We start from the raw sequence: 18,178 nt of genomic DNA on the forward strand, positions 1-18,178 counted from the left end.
ACGACCCACACGCAAAATCCCTTTATCTGGCTCCTCGAGCAGACTACATGAAAGCTATCACTCAAGCTAAAGCCTCTTATTTCTCTGGCATAATAGAACACTCAGAAAATAAATCCAAGGACATCTTTGCAATTGTCAATAAGCTATCCAATTCAGAGAGAATCCTGCCCAAAACGTGGTCACCCAAGACCTGTGCAATTCCCTCAATAAATACTTTCTTGAGAAAATCACCATCATCAAACCAGCATCCCAGTCATTGATCCAAAACCTATCTCTTCTGCATATACTCCAGCACCTGTTCCTTTGATGACTCTCCACTCCTCGATGTACACTCCTTACAAGCCCTTTTGACTAGGGTAAAATCTGACTCCCCCAGGGATTGCTGCCCCCCTTATATCTTAAACTTTTTATTTTTGGCTCTTTCCCCTCCTATTCTGACCTTTCTTAATGCTTCATTGTCCCAGGGCGTGGTCCCTAAAGCCCTCAAATAGGCAGTCGTTGCACCTCTCTTAAAAAAACCAGGGGCAGACCCTTCAACCCTCTCCAATCATAGGCCTATGTCCCTCCTTCCCTATTTAGCCAAAGTCCTAGAGGCTCACGTAACCACCCACCCCTCGAATTTTATTGATCAATCCAACTTCCTGGATCCCTATCAAGCTGGATTTCGACCCGCCCACTCCACCGAGACAGTTATCACTGCCGTCATGGATTCTCTCCGTGGCACTGCAGATAGAGGAATCCCACAGGCCCTGGTCCTATTGGACCCCCTGGCCGCGTTTGACTAGCTCGATCATAACATCCTACTCGACCGTGTCAGACAGGCCGGCATCTGTAACTCAGCCTACAGCTGGATCGGGTCCTTCCTTAGTGACCGCACACAAGCTGTCCGTCTAGCTCCTTTTGTAGCCCCCAAACTCCACACCTTGTGCGGGGTTCCTCAGGGTTCCTCGCTGTCCCCCCTTTTGTTTAATCTTTATATGGCCCCTCTGATTCAGTCCCTTAAAACATTCTAGGCCATCACATTCAACTATGCAGACGACCTTCAACTAATCTTCACAATCGATAATTCCCCTGAATCTATCCGGGAGTTTCAGAGTACCAGGCTACATATCCGTCAATGGATGGATTCTAACCATCTGAAACTAAACCCCGGCAAGACCGAACTAGTCCTCAATGGCAAAAGTCAACTACTCTGGGGCCCACACTATCGGCCCCCAAAACTTGTCTCTCCTCCCACTCCCTCTACTTCGGTCAAAAGCCGGGGGGTGACCATTGACAAGGACCTGTCACTGAAAACCCAAGTACACGGTGGTGTCCTCCTGCTTCTTCCAGCTCCGTAGGATCAGGAAGATCAGTCGTATGCTAACCCAGCCAGCCTTGATCCAGGTGGTGATAGCCTTAGTACTATCACACCTGGACTATGCCTATTCCATCTACTTTGGCCTCCCTCTCTCTCTCAGTAAGCGACTTCAGATGGTCCAAAATCAGGACGCCAGATTGATTTATCGACTGCTGCGTTGGCAGTCAGCAAGGCCCCTGTTAAAACAACTTCACTGGCTCCCTATCTCCCAACGAGTAACATTCAAAATTGCCTGCATCATCTTCAAATCCCTTCACGCTCGTAGCCCCCATTTCATCAACAATCTCTTGCCTAGATACACTCCCTCTCGCAACCTCCGGTCTGCCAATCTACATCTTTTGGTCACTCCCCCTTTCAAGCTCCAATGCCAGGGAGGACGCAGGTTTGCGACCCTTGCTTCCAGACTCTGGAACTCCTTCCCCTTGGAAATCCGCTCCTGCACCAATCTCCTAGTGTTCAGGAGACAGCTTAAAACTTGGTTATTTACTCAGGCCCTTGCATAATCCTCTGATTGCCAGAGCATCTGTTAGTCAGCGCCATGAAACCTCTGGGTGTACGAGCGCTGTATAAAATATTGTTAACATAACATAACAAAAAGGTTCATTTTTGTTATTACTTAAAATGTAGACAGCAATAAACATGTTATTTTATTTCATATTGATGATGTGTTGTTGCAATAATAATTCTCCTTAGTATGGGAGAAACCGCAAGTTCACATGTTTGGTGAACAAGCTTTGCTGACCAGCCAAAGGAGTTCAATTTGTAGGATTATGACTCAACTTATCTTAGAGTCCGAATATGAGTCAGCCTGAGGAATGTCCCTGGTGTTAGCGCATTGTTCCTACACTGTGATTACCAGCTGTAGGAACATGATATTCCCTCAGTACACAGTGTTAGAAAAGCTCAATTAGGAGTCCCATGCTACGTTTGGGCATCAGTTCTCCAGAAGGTCATAGTCAGACCCCCAGAAAATCTCCCTGAATGAGTGGGGGCATGGCCACTGTATAGAGCTCCCAGTACCAGCCGGGATATCCCTCTGTATCCTGAACAAAGTGAGACAAGCCCTGTTAGGTGTTTTGGGTTCCGCCAGGGGGTAAGCTCAAACAGACGTCTAGTCAGGGTCCTGGGAAACCAGTGCCAATGGTTGAGTGACTGATGGTGTAGCTGTTGGGCTGGATGCCAGGCTGAGGAAGGGGTCACCCTCATAGCCCAGGACAGGACTGGAAAAACACAGCGAGGCAGAACTTTGGGAAGTCTGCATTGGTATTGGCATATGCTTGATCCAGCTGCCTCCGTTGTTGTTCTTTCCACAGCATCCTTGGCATCAAGCTAAATCAAGGCCCCCAGTCAGATCTCCAGAGGCTATTTTTAATGAATGGGATGATGTTAGTTGTCATAGTCTTAAAGCACGATCCAGGGGTATGTGTATACTAAGGACAAAGTTGGACAATCCTTCTTTGGAGGCTAGTGCTCCTCCAGTAGGTAAAGCTCAGACAAAATTCCAGTCAGACTACCAGGAAGCCTGTGGGCATGGTTGGGTGTTTGATGGTGTGACTGCTGGGCTGGGTTCCAGGCTGCAGCAGAGGGTGTCATTGTCACTTATTATGCTGGATTATGTGAGCATGGTGACAAGACATGTGCTCAACTGTAGTGTTAGGAAAGGCTCCAGTCAGACCTCCAAGAAGCTTAGATTAATAGCTGAGGTAAGGTATTATTTTTATCTGTTTATGTCCACAGTATATTATGATTATTTAAATTGTTATGCACAGCTGCCAGGAAAGGCCTACTAAGTAAACCTTACTGATTTCCTGTCTGCTCATTTATGAATGTCTTGCATTTTTGTAACAGTATGTTGACGTAAAATGGCAAGATTACTTTTTAATTGTTGCACTCCAGCCTTTGCACATCTTCCTACCCCCTTTCTTATAAGTGTTCATATAGTGATTTTAAATATTCTAATTATGTATCTTTTTGCTTGTATGATTTGTATGTACAAATCGAATAAAAGCTTTTTGAATTTAATAGCTGAGGCCATGTGCACTGGTCTGGGCTTTAGGCATCTACCAATGGTGTCCCTCTGTAGTCAGAGCAGAATTAGACAACGGTGGTGAGGAGTCTACTGCTCTTCTCACACATCAGGCTCAGCCAATGTCCAGATCAGACTTTCAGCAAGTCCCCATGAAAGTAAGGGGGCATGACCACAGGGTAAGGCCTGGTACCAGACACCCACTGGGAGGTGGCTATCCCTTGCCAAAGCAGAGTTAGGCAAGATCAATGAGAAGTCCTATGCTCTTCACAGGTGCTGGGCTCATGCAAGACCAATCAGCCCAGCGTGAAGTCAAAACAACTGGTTGGAAGTATGGTTGCTGGGCATAGATTAAGGCACAAGCCTGGTGTGCCAATCTCTAGCCAACACAAATGTATACAAGTCTACTGAGAAGCCCTGTGCTCCTACAGGGCGTCCAACTTAAACGAGACCATAGTCTAAGCTATGGAAAGCATGTGATAATGGCAAGGGTGAATATTCCAGGCATCGACAAAGTACCCCCTCAGTATCCAATGTCAATATTTTCATATTCAACTACGTTTTTATATTAGGCTTTAGGTTTTGTTAGTGCCAAGTTGCGATGAACTGGTGGGAGAAGACCCTTTGCTGAACTAAGGCATTCACTCAACAGCTACAGAGACACTTAGCTGTGCAAATCTAACTGTTTGGAAAACAGTATTGCTAAGATCAGAGTATGAACCTCATATAGAGTGAAATACATATCATTCCCCCCCCCCTCCCCCCACCAGCACCCATGCTCTGTCTGTATCCCACTGCTACCAGAGTTGAAGGTGGCTGTTTTTGAATGCTGGCCATGCATGGGCATGCTTGTAGGCACAGTGGTCATGTGGGAATGCTTTTTCTTAAAGGGTCATACACTGAAAAGAAACATGTCTATTTTTTCTTACCTAAATCATTTCATTATTATTAGCTACCAGCAAAAATGGTTCTGGAATGTCTCTTGTTCACATAACATCTAATTTGGGTGTAAAACCAATTGGGACATCATTTAGGGGATGGTCCCTTCTGGCCATCTGGAATAAATTCATTGGGAACGCCAATAAGTCTCGGCCCCGGTATCGCATGTGACATCATTTGGTTTAGCCAAAATGTTATGGATTAAAGATTTTTTCATCTATAGACGCAGATATGAGAGCACATCACTTAAGTGCATTTAAGGAAATTAATCCCAACATATTAAATTTAAAATGGCAAAATGTATCTGTATGTATAACAATATTTTACATTGCTTTGAAATAAACACATTTTTTAAATTTTCTTCAGATCGACGTTCACATCTTCGAACCGCAAGGCATCCGCACCTTGGATACCAGCAGCAACTTCCTAACAAATGAATTGTCTGAAGCCCTTACAAAGACTGTTAGCGAAACAAAGGTAAGGGGCGTTCTTAATTTCAGATTACTTTTTCTATGATAGAATCCATAGTTTCAAATGAATTAAAAAGGCTAGTCATACTAGAGGCACTCCCTCTAGAGTGAAGTCCATGCTTGCTCTTTATTACATCTTTATGCCTCAATGACAACAGAGATAACTATGTCTCCATAGTGCATTCCCTTTCCTTGTAAATGGTTTTCTCTTGTGAATTCAGAAATCCTGATTTAGATTCATTAATGGGGCATGTGAGTTACCAGGGGCTTGAACAGCAATACTATGGGGTCTGGGTTCAGAAATGAGATGAACTGGTCAATGTATTGGTAGAATGGCAGGGGAAGGAACCTCAAAGTCAGGTGAACTGGTAGAGGTACTCATAAGGTTCCAGGGGCCAGAAGATCAGGCAGTGAAAGGGCCTGTTGGTCCGAACTCAAGGTCAGTGGCACAGCTCATTGTGAGGGTTCTGGTGCTCATACTGCAGGAAACTGAAGGGTTGTATTGAGGTCGGTTGGCAGGGATGATTGAGATTACTGCTTAATTGAATAGCAGTGGAGGGGGCTGCCATGTAGTATGGGGGTTCTTTGGCACTTCTTTTTGTGCAGGCCTATTAGCACAGCAATAGGAGGGCTGTCAGACCACTCAGAATCAATCAACACTGTGATGGGATGTTATATTGTGCAGTCTTCCTTATGATGGACATTTGCATGTGACTCTCTGTTCAGATCTGGACTTTGAGGGAGCTTTATCAGTTTGCCAGAATATTGTTTTCCCCCCAAAAGCCTATACATAGGATCCATAGTTAGAGGAGCTCTTGGTCCACTGATCGGTTAAATTGCCACTCACATTTTGTTTCCACCTCCCACAGCTTACAGAATGGGGCAATGGGTGAGTCAGCTTTACCCACTGGCACCCTTCCCTTTAAGTAACAGCAAAAGTATGCGCACATTGCCCACATCCACCTAACAACGGTTGCTTTATTCTCAGCAACAATTCCTTATTTTCAACACGCAAATTGTGATTCACAAATAAGGAATTGCTTCCCATTCTTTCCTATAGGCCTCCAGGCCCATAGGAATCAATAGGAATTGCATGCGCAATTTGCGAGTACCAAATAGGTACTCGCAAATTGCACACGCAATTTCAAGGGTGCAAGATTGCCAAATGGACACCCTGATGCACTCCATAATTTGCAATTTCAAAATAATGTTGCACACAAATGTCCTAAGGACTTGTATGTGTGCAACATTGAACTTTGAAAAAAATGCACTTTTGTGCATTTTTGAAAGTTCTCGCAAATTACCATCAACTTTGAATTGATGGTAATTTCTGTTTCTTAATTGCAAAATAGCATTTTTTTTTGGGGGGGGGGGTGTTGCATTACATTTAGGGAATTGCAATGTGTGATTCCGTAAATGCAATCGCAATTTAAGTAATCGCAATTTTAGCAATTACTTAAATATCGATTTTTGAATTTGGGGTGATTAATCCCAAATGCAAAAATTGCGGTCGCAAAGGGGCATATTCTGTGAATCTGCCCCATTGAGACCGCAATTTACAATGATGCATATGGCCCTTAGCCTGATGCTGGTGGGCGCACTGACTTGTAGTGTGTTGATTTGGAAGTGGTTGGCGGCATGGTCTGTCCTTGTGAGTAGCAAAGTGGTGTTGTATATAATACTGCTGCTGGTAGTGAAGATGGGTTCCAGTGCATTTCCAGCGATGTGTATTGGTCCTGTGGTGAGCTTGGTAACTTCAAAGTAGTTCAGGCTTTTGAGGAGGGCTGTGGAGCAGGGGTTCGGTTCTGTCTTATAGGTGGAAGGTGAGGTCACAGAGGAGAATGTAGGCTCTGGAGTCAGTTGTGAGGGGGCTGTTGCAGGTGGCTTGTGGTCCTGGTGGTCTGTAGGCAAGTGTTCCATTCAGGGTGAAGTTCTCTGAGATTTGCAGATTGAAGTGCAGATGTTCCATGAATGGAATGGCACTCTCTGTAGATGTTGAGTACTTGATAGAGTCCTTGTAGATGACTGCAAGTTCTCCTCTTGGCTTGTGAGGGTGGTCCTGTTGTTAAATCTTGTAGCCCGCTGAAATTGCTGCAGGAATACCGGGTACCGATGTGGAGTTGAGCCAGGTTTCCATGAGGAAGAGGAGGTTCGGTGTGTTGGTGTTCAGCAGGTCCCAGATTTTGTTTACTGAGAGATCATGTGTCGAGTAGCATCCATGTGATTGGGTGTTGGCGTGTGGGTGTGCTATAGCTTTTAGTATTGGTCGGGGTGTTGCTTGTGTTGCATGTGCTTGAGTAAGCTTGGTGGGTATGTGACTACAGGAGAACCGGCAGTGAGTGCAGGTGAAGGCTCCTACAATGGGGTGTGCTGCATCGCAGGAGCAGTGGGGAGCGCGGCATCAAGGGATCAGAGGAGCGCAGTAGAGTTTTCCCGGGTTGTGAACAGACCAGATATTCTGCCACTGGGTGCACATGGGTGCAGGCAGGCTTGCTCTTGGTGAAACCTTTGGAGTGCCAACGGCATGCCTGCTGCAAATGTCCACACTATGTTGCCAATTCACTATATTTTTCCAAAGAGTGATACATAATTTAAAGCATTGTAAATACCTAAAAATTGGCAAATCCATGCACAGTTTTTGCATGTAGGAGCAAACGCCTACTAGTATATAGCACAGAACTTGCTAATTTAACTACAGCTTAAGCACTGAAACAGCACCGTCCTGCCCATTATTACAGCCACATTTTGACCATTAGCGAAATCAAACTCATGCCTTTAAAAGATGGGCAAGAAATTAATAAATAAAGGCCTTAACATGCATACACCCTGTTCGGCATTATTGGTGTAGGAGTAAGTGTATGTCAGAATGTAGAGCACAACAATATCATTGAGATAGTACTGACTACCAATATTTTGTGAAGTTAAAATTATATAGATAAGCATCGATTAAGCAGCATTAAAATATTGGAGGAATTTGCTATGCAAATGTTTGTGCCTGTGATTTTATCATGTTTTTGCAACCCATTTCTAAACTGAAGCTTTCTCGTGGCAAAATATTTAAGTCTTATTATTTTTAATATTTAGGCCCATATTTTATTCAAGCCAACAATAGACCAACAACGCAAAAAAGATGGACTTGAGGAGACTCTTCTGGATGGGGACCTGATGATAAATTATGATGTAAAACGGGGTACATCTGCTGGAGACGTACAAGTAAGCGTGAACATGGCTGGTATATCATATCACGTGCTACCCACTTGAGATAATCTTCTGAGAGGCACAGTGACACCACATGGTGCTGTCCAACAGACTCCGTCAAGGTCTCTTACTGTATTTACAACATACTCTTCCACCAGTTATCACTATAGAAAGCCCCAAAACATTATACCCAGTGGCGACTTGCCGAGGGAGTTCTGTGGGGCGGTGGAGGGGCAGGGTGGGGGGATAGTGGAGTCCGACATACGATGGACAGGAGTAAGGTAAGTAATTAAATATATAAAACAATTTACCTTGCTCACACTGTATCGCCAATTCTGCCCAACTGGTAATGAGGGCCCAGGTGTCTATCAAGTAAAAATGGCCGCATTCTATACAAATAGAGTAAGCACATGCAGACTGACAATGGAGCAAAGGGATCCTAACAGCATGTACATCGTTCTGTGAGAGTTGACAATTTTCCATGATGCTTGCATTCACTTAAGGGTTTACATTGATGTCCATTTATTTAGCAGGAAGAAAGCCTGCATTTTGCTCGAAAACAAACAGAGATTAGATCAGTCCATATATGGAATATCTTATGCCACTTCCTGGTTGTTGTAATCTTAATCTAGAATATTGGCACCGTTTAACCCCTTGGGCGCTGCCGCGATTCTGCGGCACATTCCAATTGCGGGTGCGGTCATGACGGCCGGGAGCCGTCATCAGCATACGAGCACTGTGTGCCATGACGACTCCCGGCCGTCATCAGCATGGAAGGGGTTAAGGTCCTATAAAGAGAAATGTGCTTTTTTAAATGGTAGGTAGTGCTCCTAGGCACTACAGTACTTAAAGAAATGGGTGTTCTACATGACAAAGTTTAGGCAGAAGTTAGGAATTTAATTAATTTCCTTCAGATGCCATTGCTTGTGAATGTCAATATTTGATATCTTGTAAGCCTTCCACGCAAAAAGTGGAAATGCAAAAGTGTCTGCAGTATTTCAGTAGACTTGAAAATGTCTATTCAACAAAAGTGCTACCAGAATATACACATGTTGTGGGCTTTCTTCCCCATGCTGGCTATGTCTATAACAGCTTCTCTTGTTCTTTCAATTGTTTTTTTCTGATGACTTACTTTAATTGCAATTCTTTTTCTCAGATAATAAATGGATATTTTGTGCACTACTTTGCACCATCTCAGATGCCAGCACTTCCCAAAAACGTTGTGTTTGTCATTGACACCAGTGGTTCCATGTACGGCAAAAAGATTGTGCAGGTATGTAGCATTTTTCTTTTATTTAATGGCTTTGCATTCATGACACAGGAATGCTACTGACAATGTACGATGGATTTAACCCAGATCTCTTGACTGGGGGTAAATGTATGATTTATTCAGCATTCCGTCCATCATTTGTTTGCGCAGCACTGACAATGAGCCGGACATCCATAAAAAACGATACTTCCTTGGTATTTTTAGTTTGTGGGGCGGAGGGCATCATCTGATTGACTGTAGTGAACATTTTATTGACACAGCTAAGGAATTAATTCAAAGCATTTGCCTGAACTAATACAAAAACTAAATTAAAACGCACAAACAAGTTGGGTTTCCTTTTCACATGGGGACTAGATCCCTTCAATGGTTTTATCATCATGCTGCAGGCCTTAAAAGATGAGCTCTCGACGGCCACAGATAATGTCAGTGTCTGCCCTACAACCTCAGTCTGTCTCAGGTTTGCTAGGTATCATTGTTGGTTCCTTTTCTTTATTCCATGTGTGGTATATCCGGAAGATGATGGTCTTTTTAAGTGACAATGGGAAGAAACTGGCCAGGACGCCCATCATTGGCTTCAGATTAGGAAGAATTGATCCTAGGTCAGAAGTATCAAAAGTTATTAAAACCATTGACACATGTAAATTTGTGTTTGAAGTCAAATACTTGTAAAATTTTGTGCCACAGTGGTATTTCCGCACCAGAAATTACTGATATCGTGTGGTGCAGTAATTCTAGGGTGCAGAATTACCACAGTATTTCAATTTTTTCAGTGGGAATGGGGAATTACCACATTAATCAGTGTATTCACATTGATTCCCTGTGGTTTGTCTCCCATCTAACACCCCTTTCTTGCAGATATTTTGCCGTGTTTTTTCTCGTAAAATGTTCACAGGAAAGAAACTTAAGGTCCATGTTTTACTCACACCTTTTCCATTTCAGATTTAATAGAAAACTTTTGTTTCCACCTGCTTTACAATATTACTTATAAAGAGAGTTATTATTGTTGAGTTTCATATAAGTTAAAATGCATAAAAGGCAGTCTTTTCTACTTGTACTGATTGTATAGGAATATTTCAATGTTCTTCTCCTTGTAGATATTTGGTGCCCAGTTGACAAAGGCATGCAAGAGTAAAAAAATACTATGAGAGTACCTCTTTATACACTCCAAAATACTTTTGTGAAGATGCCCCCTTAATATGTCATTTGTATGTCCTTAAAGAGTACTTCTAGTTGGAAACTAACAAGGTTTTTTTTTGTTTTTTGTTGTTTTCTTTACAGACAAGAGAGGCTCTTCTGAAGATTTTAGAGGACCTAAGTCCAGAGGATCATTTTAACTTAATTACGTTCCATGCAGCTGTGTCTAGATATCAAAATGTCATGCTTAAAGCAAACAAAAGCAATATAGAAGAAGCAAAAGCCTTTGTTAAATCCATTCAGGAATATGGAGGTGAAACATATTTTAATCTTTGCTTTTTTTCAACTTCTTTTGATTTAAGTATTTTTCGAGCATTCATTTTGCAGGCTTCTCTGTGTCCATATGTGGTTCAAGCAGTATGCTACCCCTGTTCATGAATATTTGTGCAATCTGTACCTTCTATAGCTTGCAAATCGGGAGAGCGAAACAGAATTTCATCCTCTACAAATGCATTTGCGAAATATTTATATTTACAACAATGAGTTTCACTCCTTCATGCCACGCTGCTCGTTGAGCGATGCATAACCCATACCCTAATGGCTTATTTTCTCAGTTTATTTACTTAGCTTGACGTTTGACTGCGAACTTCTAAAAACCTTTTCCCATCCCTATGATGTCTTAGCCCTTGAAGGTTAGAAAGGTAAACTTTTTGGAGATGGGTTTTTCATCAGACCACCCTCTCCATCACTGGTCAACAGCTGTTGGTACCCGGTTCATAGTCTATTGCCCCCAATAGAAATAGATGTGACTTTCCATTTGTTATTTATCTAATATTCTTGATCCCTACATCATTTATTTCTTTAATATTGCTCGGTTAACTAATTTGGTTAAGAAATGTCAGTTTTCTATTTCTCTGCTGGATTGGCGACTTTGGTGTTATTGAACATGTACCATATCCATTTCTATGATGAAATGTTATCGACTTGAAGTAACAAGAGTGAGCCAGGTACTTCTCACGGAAACAAATATACGAATAAGATCAGATTGTTTGAGCTTTGTGTGAATCACATTTCTCATTCAAGCTGTAGCATTTCTGTCCCCTATCTTAAAAATCTGCATTTCTATGATCTCTATTTTAGTGATGAGCATATATACACAGTCATGATATAGGGACGGTGTCTTCATGCCTTCAAGTTAGAGCTTGAAATATATTTTAAAAACTTTAGTACAATATCAAACAAGTTTTAAAACAAACATATACTTTAGGCAGAAATGTTATTATTTAATTTGATAATATTTCCTTTCCTAGCTGTACCTAAGCAAGTCAGGGTTGGTAGCAGTCCGAGAACCCCTATATACCCACAACCTTTCAGCCAAGTACCCAGACTACTTCAGATGAGACACCTTAGAGTGTATGTAGTTCATATTTAAAATAAATGCATCCAGAAGTGAAGTAGAAACTAGTGTAGGTTTCATTAAATCTATCTGATGAACGGTATCCACATTTTAGGAAATAATTAAAACTTAAACATTTAGCATTGTACAAAATAAATGGGGCAATACCATAAAACATTCTATCAACATAATGTTACCTTGTGTCAGGCTAGATGAATCCATGACCTAGACAGCAAACCTAAATCTAACTGTAAGCAAGAATTGTTCGATTTTCCAATGTTATGAGAGATGTAATGAATCTAACAACTTTGGTAATATACAGCTTCATGTTGTTGGGCTGAGTTGATAAAAATCACACCATTGTAGCAGAAAAATACAAGGCGTGGACAACATGAACTAGATGAGCTTGGATAAGTGAAGTTTCAATGGTTTGGGGGGTTTCGTTTAAGAAAACACTCGGATTTCGGATTTCCAGCTGTCTCTGCCCCCAAGCCAGTGACTTCTTACTGTATATTGACAACAGATAACACCTGAAGTTAGCTATGTGTCCCCGAAGGGCGGAAACATCTGAGAAGGCTGCCATGTCACCATGTTACTTCTAGGTCAATATTAATTGAACATGATCTAACTTTTTGATTTTGTCCTACAGCGACAGACATTAATAGTGCCCTACTATCTGCAGTTCAAATATTAAAAGAGTCAGAGGAAACTCGAGTCCTACCAGAAAGAAGTGTTTCCATGATCATTATGTTAACAGATGGGCAACCCACTTCTGGTAAGTACCAAAGAACTCTCCCAGACTTTTGAAATTCTTTGGGCCTTATTGAGAATCATGATGGAGCAGTTCATTTGATTCATTACATCGGTATTTCTGACTTGCGGAAATACTAGCCTAATACTATCATGGCCCTGAGAAATTGTGAATAACATGCCATGACATAACTGGTGGCATGTTAAATGACATAATTGATGACATCATTGTTTACCGTTGTTATAATCTGCCCCACAGTTAAATGTGTTGTTTTTTAATCAACTGAATACATTTAAACCTAGTTACACTTATTAAAAATGTATTCATTTTTGGAACTTGTAACACACTGGGACCATTTCTTTCAGAGCTTAGTAAACATTTGTAATGTTTTATTTAGAGTTTTACACATGTTCTGTGTGGAAAATACCACACAATATTTTTATATTTACAAAGGTTTTTATTAACTGTCAAGTGTTTTGGAGGGATGTGAATTTCCACAGCAAAGTAAGTAAAGAATGGTAACTATTGTGTTAAGGAGTTGTCAATGTTTTCTACTGTTAAAAACCAATATCAATGTCATGGTACAATTGTAAAATGTCTTTTATTAACTTCATTACTCTATACAAAGCTAGGATTCGAAGGTACTGTAACAAAGTCATTCCTCATAAAGTAGCAGGTTTTCTGTCCGACCGCCTCTGCTCCACCCAACCTCATTTGGAATATGTGTTGAAACATGCTATGCCTGATGTCAAAAGTGCCACTGTCACCACAATCAGGAAAATCATTGAATGGTCATGACACAAATGACATCCATCTGATCTTCTCATACAGGATTGCTGGTTTATGGGCTTTTTCTCCAATTCATGAAGTTGCAAGGGCTACACAGCAATACTGCAAGAGATTACAAGTGTTTCTTAGAACCTAGGACATTGAGTACACTGTCTGTGGCTGAAAGATGACCCCCCCAAGCCTCCTTGAATCTCTGGGATAGCTTGCTCGAGCAGTTAAGTCTGAAGTTGCCTTTTTGTCAAGAAAAGTACAACACCTCAATAATATCCTCAATATGTCCATACATGCAGAATAGAAATAGAAAAAACAAATATTGGAAATAGCTTAACACAATAATGCCCCATAATACACCCAACAATGCCTTCATAATAGAAAGCACCCAGCTTACACACAATACAGACATTGACAATCACAAATTGTGGTCTGTGCTGTTGATACTGATTTGTGAACACACAGGATTGTAACCTCACGGTCAGGGGCAGGCAGGTTGCAGGGATTATTCTGCGACAGCTGGGCCACTCACGAAGAGGGTCTCAGGGATGTCAATGTCCCATGATGGGTGCTTACTTCCTGGGCAATTGGAGTTCAGAATGGACTCTTCGCCTTGGTATGGGTTGCAGGGGGTCTGGTACCCCATGTATCGTATGGCTCAGCTCCTGTTGGTCCTGGTGTCTTCACACTTGATGAGTTGACAGTAGAAGGGTGGGCAAGGGTAAAAACTGTGAGTTTTCTAAAGGGCCCTAAAATAATTTGAAGGGTAAGGATTCCCAGCCCCCAACTGATAAGACAAAACGTTTATTCCTGCCAGAAAAGCCTGGAGGGAAGGATCCAATATGTGCTTTGAAAGTAACCAACCATGACCTTTTAGGGGGAGTCCCAAGTGTCCCCAGTGGGCACAGACCCCTACCAGAGAGTAGAGGCTCTGAGAGACATAGGAGCTAGTATGACTACTTCCAGGTGTCATCTGGTGTCAGAAGAGCAAATGGTCCCTGGAGAGCTTCACCAAGTAGCTGCACTATACAATAGCAAGCTTTTGTATTGTGGCTTAGGTTCCCTTGGAGTGGAGGGGTTTCAGGTCCTTTAAGGGTGGCTGTATAGCCAATCCATGCCTGTGGATTATCTGATAGGTAATGACCTGGAACACACCACCTAGAGGGAGGTGGAATAAAGTTCCCACTTTGTGATGTTGGGACTGCTTGAGAGAGCGTGCATGACAACACAGTCCATGACAGCCCAGGGTAATATGAAGGAGCTGGAGCCTGAAACAGTTGTCCAGGTGTCTGCCAAGAAGAGGAGGGGCAAGGGCAATCCGCTCCTGAAAATCCCACTGTTCCGGGGTTGGCTGAACCTGAGGGGGACGTCCAAGAAACTACAGGGGAAGAAGTGGCTGAATTGTGGTACCTGCCTGATCTGAACTGTTGGCAGGAGGAAGAGGGTTCAACAAGGGAGGAATTCTGTGCAGCACAGAAAGAGTGTCCTACTCTTGTGGGTCTTTGGCAGCAAGCCGAAGACCAGGCATCTGGCAAATAGCCTAAGTCTCCCCTGATCTATTGGGAGAATGATCTCCTCTATAGAGAGCCTAAGATTGCTGAGTCCAGGGCAGCCCGTGTGCTGGTGGTACCCCAGTGCCACAGAACCTTCCTACTGGGTCTGGCTTATGATGCGACCTTGGCAGGACATTTGTGGCAGGGCAAGACCTTTGACAGGCTTGTCACCCATTTTTAGTGGCCCAATGAGGAAACACTCTCATGCAATCTGTAGGTCCTGCCAGACTTGCCAAGCATGGGGGGAGATTCAAGGCTCCCCTGCAGCAGTTCCTTGTCGTGAGCACCCTTTTCGAGTGGGTGGGCATTGACATTGTGGGAACTCTGGATCCCCTGACATCCATGGGCAAATAGTGCATCCTGTTCTTTTGGACCGTGCCACCTCGTACCCGGAAGCTATCCCTCTCAGACACTAACAGTGCCCGTCATGGCCCGTGCACTAATGAAGATGTTGACCTGCATGGACTACCCCAAGGAGGTGGTATCTGACCGGGGTACCAAATTCATGTCACTGTACATAAAGGCCATGTGAAATGAGTGTGGAGCGAACTACAAATTCACCACTCCTTACCACCTTGGGTTTCTTGAGAGATTTGGCCAAACCCTAAAGGGCATGATTGGGGGCCTGTCAGAACCCATGAGGCATATGTGGGACATCTTCTTGTCATGTGTTGTATTCGCTTATAGGAGGTCCTGAAGAAGGGAGTTGGCTTCAGCCCTTTTGCGGGCTGGGAGCAAGCTCCTAGGAAGTCACCCCAGATTGTATTCAGGGACCACCTTCAAATATCAATGAAAGGCATAGGACCATGGGTATTAAAAACAGATCAATTTTCATTACAAAAGGAGTCCTACCTAACTATATTGCATTTTACAGGGAATCAATTCAACAGAACCAGTTCACACTACATATCTATAAAGGCATGCTACTTTGCCAAATATTATTTACTTATATATTAGTTCTTTAATTTATATTTTTTATTCTTTACACAAAATCCATTATTTTGTTTTTATTACGAAACTAATGTATATATATATATTTCTTCATAGTATACATTGAATTGTACATTGTTTTGAATTTTTTGTATTTTACATATACATAAATAAATTTAACAAGATCAAGCTACACTACACCATTCATCAACTCCTCCTCCTATTTCAAACACTCCACTAACATCCCCCCCACACACACACACACTACAAAACACTCACTCATCATACACCAAGCCGGAGAGAAAAGCATCCTAAATTACACCATCTTGGTCTCTGTAGATCTTTCTTCCTGGTGTAATGGTATCAGACTGGACACAAAATTATTTGGGGTAAGACCCATTTTTGTAAAAATAATTGTATTTAGCTACATGCTGGCCCTCTGAAGTCAGACAGCTCATTTCAGGAAACTCACCCAAGAGAGCCTAGAAACTAGCAAGGAGGACATACAACGCTGGTATGACCAGCTACCACTCTGGTTGAGTTTCAACCTGGTTAAAAGATGTGGGTGATGGAGCCTCGTGCCCTACAAGACAAGTGGTTTAACCACTATGAAGTAAAGGAGTGCAAGAGTAACGTCACATACCTGGTGGACTTGTAGACTCCTAGGAACTCCTTGTGGGGCCTGCACATGAACCGCTTCAAAACCCCCTTTGAGAGGTCTGAGTTAACCATACTCTTAGCTATTGATGATGGGGTGGAAGGGGAGAGTGAACCTCTCCACAACCTACTGACTGCACAAGAGCAGGATGTGTCAGTAGAGGGTGTGATCTTCTACCCCACACTGGCCCTAGAGCAGCAGAGTGACTGTTGCCAGGTGCTGGGACAGTTTGTCACTCTATTCTCACTCATCCCAGGAGTCACCCATTGATGTACTCATGACATTAATACTGGGGATAGTCCACATGTGAAGTACAAGATTTACAGGTTGGCTGACAGAGTAAAGGATAGCATCAAGGAAGAGGAGTCCAGGATGTTAGCTTTAGGGGTAATTGAGACCTCCAGCAGTGTTTGGTCTTGCCAAATTTTCTTGGTTCCCAAAGCTGCTGTGCATGGTCCCACAAAAGAGCTGCGGTTTTGACATGCACCCCATCCTCTGAGCCGATTGATCAGCTTGGAGCTGCCAATTCCTTAGCACTTTTGATTTAACGTCTGGGTACTGACAGATTGCTTTGACTGAGGGGGCACAAGAGAGGTCAGCGTTCTCAACACCAAAGGGCACTGCCTGCTTCAGGTCATGCCTTTTGGGTTGAAAAATGCCCCTGCCACATTCCAGAGGCTGGTCAACCAGGTCTTGGCTGGATTGGAGAACTTCAGTGCTGTCTACCTAGATGACATTGCAGTCTTCAGTTCTAGTTGGGAGGGCCACTTGTACCACCTCCAGGCTCTGGAGAGCACATGCCTCACTATCAAGGACAGTAAATGTTAGATAAGGCAGGGTTCTGTGTTGTAATTAATACACCAGGTAGGCAGCAGCCAGGTGAAACCCCTACAATCAAAGATTCACACCATTCTGGCTTGGGCACCCCCAAGACCCATACTGGATACTATCGCAGATTTGTCAAGGCGTATAGCACAATTGTCGCCCCCCCTGACAGAGCAGCCATGCCATGTAATCTGGTCTGAGGCATGCCAGAACGCTTTCGAAACCCTGAAGGTGACCATGTGCATATCGCCCGTGCTTAAGGCTCCTGACATCTCCAAGGAGTTTGTGGTGCATACTGATGCCTCAGAGCATGGTGTTGGATCCATGCTTTCATAGCTGAATGAAGAGGGCCTAGATCAACGCATAGCTTTCATTAGTAGAAGGTTACTTTCCAGGGAACAAAGGTGGAGTGCAATTGAAAGTGAAGCTTTTGCTGTGGTCTGGACACTAACGAAACTAAGACCCTACTTGTCTGGGAATCACTTCCAAGTTCAGACAGACCACAGGCCCCTCAGATGGTTAATGCTGATGAGGGGTGAGAACCCAAAACTGTTGAGGTGGTCCATCTCCCTACAGGGAATGGACTTTTCGGTGGAACACCTCCCTGGCGTGGAACATGACACCGCTTATGGAGTCCATGTTTTTCCACCTTAGTGAAGAGAACTCCCAAGACGTTGGGTAGTTCCCACTTTTTGCTGGGGGGGGACATGTGTTAGACATTGCATCTTTGGTGTGTTACCCCAGCGTTTCTGCTCCTGACATCCTGTTCTTGTGTGCTGCATTTTGTGTTCTCTGGTTTTAGGACTCTGGGTACTTTACCAGTGCTGACCAGTGCTAAAACTGAATCTTAGCTGGCGCGAGAACCGCGTTTTGAATAAGAATTGAAAA

At 43.1% G+C, this 18,178-nt stretch overlaps 1 protein-coding gene across 5 annotated transcripts in view; it reads left to right on the top strand.

The window, feature by feature from the left end:
* The window catches only part of LOC144782331 (inter-alpha-trypsin inhibitor heavy chain H4-like), a 473,908-nt gene that overhangs the window by 103,713 nt on the left and 352,017 nt on the right, over window positions 1-18,178 (top strand). For all 5 annotated transcript variants that reach the window (XM_078661646.1, XM_078661649.1, XM_078661648.1 and 2 more), the window contains exons 5-9: window positions 4,692-4,802; window positions 7,880-8,008; window positions 9,150-9,266; window positions 10,542-10,710; window positions 12,443-12,568. In XM_078661646.1, coding sequence (XP_078517772.1) covers window positions 4,692-4,802; window positions 7,880-8,008; window positions 9,150-9,266; window positions 10,542-10,710; window positions 12,443-12,568 — 652 coding nt within the window. The remainder of the gene's footprint in view (window positions 1-4,691; window positions 4,803-7,879; window positions 8,009-9,149; window positions 9,267-10,541; window positions 10,711-12,442; window positions 12,569-18,178) is intronic.

The sequence above is a fragment of the Lissotriton helveticus genome, chromosome 9 (assembly GCF_964261635.1).
Source record: "Lissotriton helveticus chromosome 9, aLisHel1.1, whole genome shotgun sequence".
NCBI classification, from domain to species: Eukaryota; Metazoa; Chordata; class Amphibia; order Caudata; family Salamandridae; genus Lissotriton; species Lissotriton helveticus.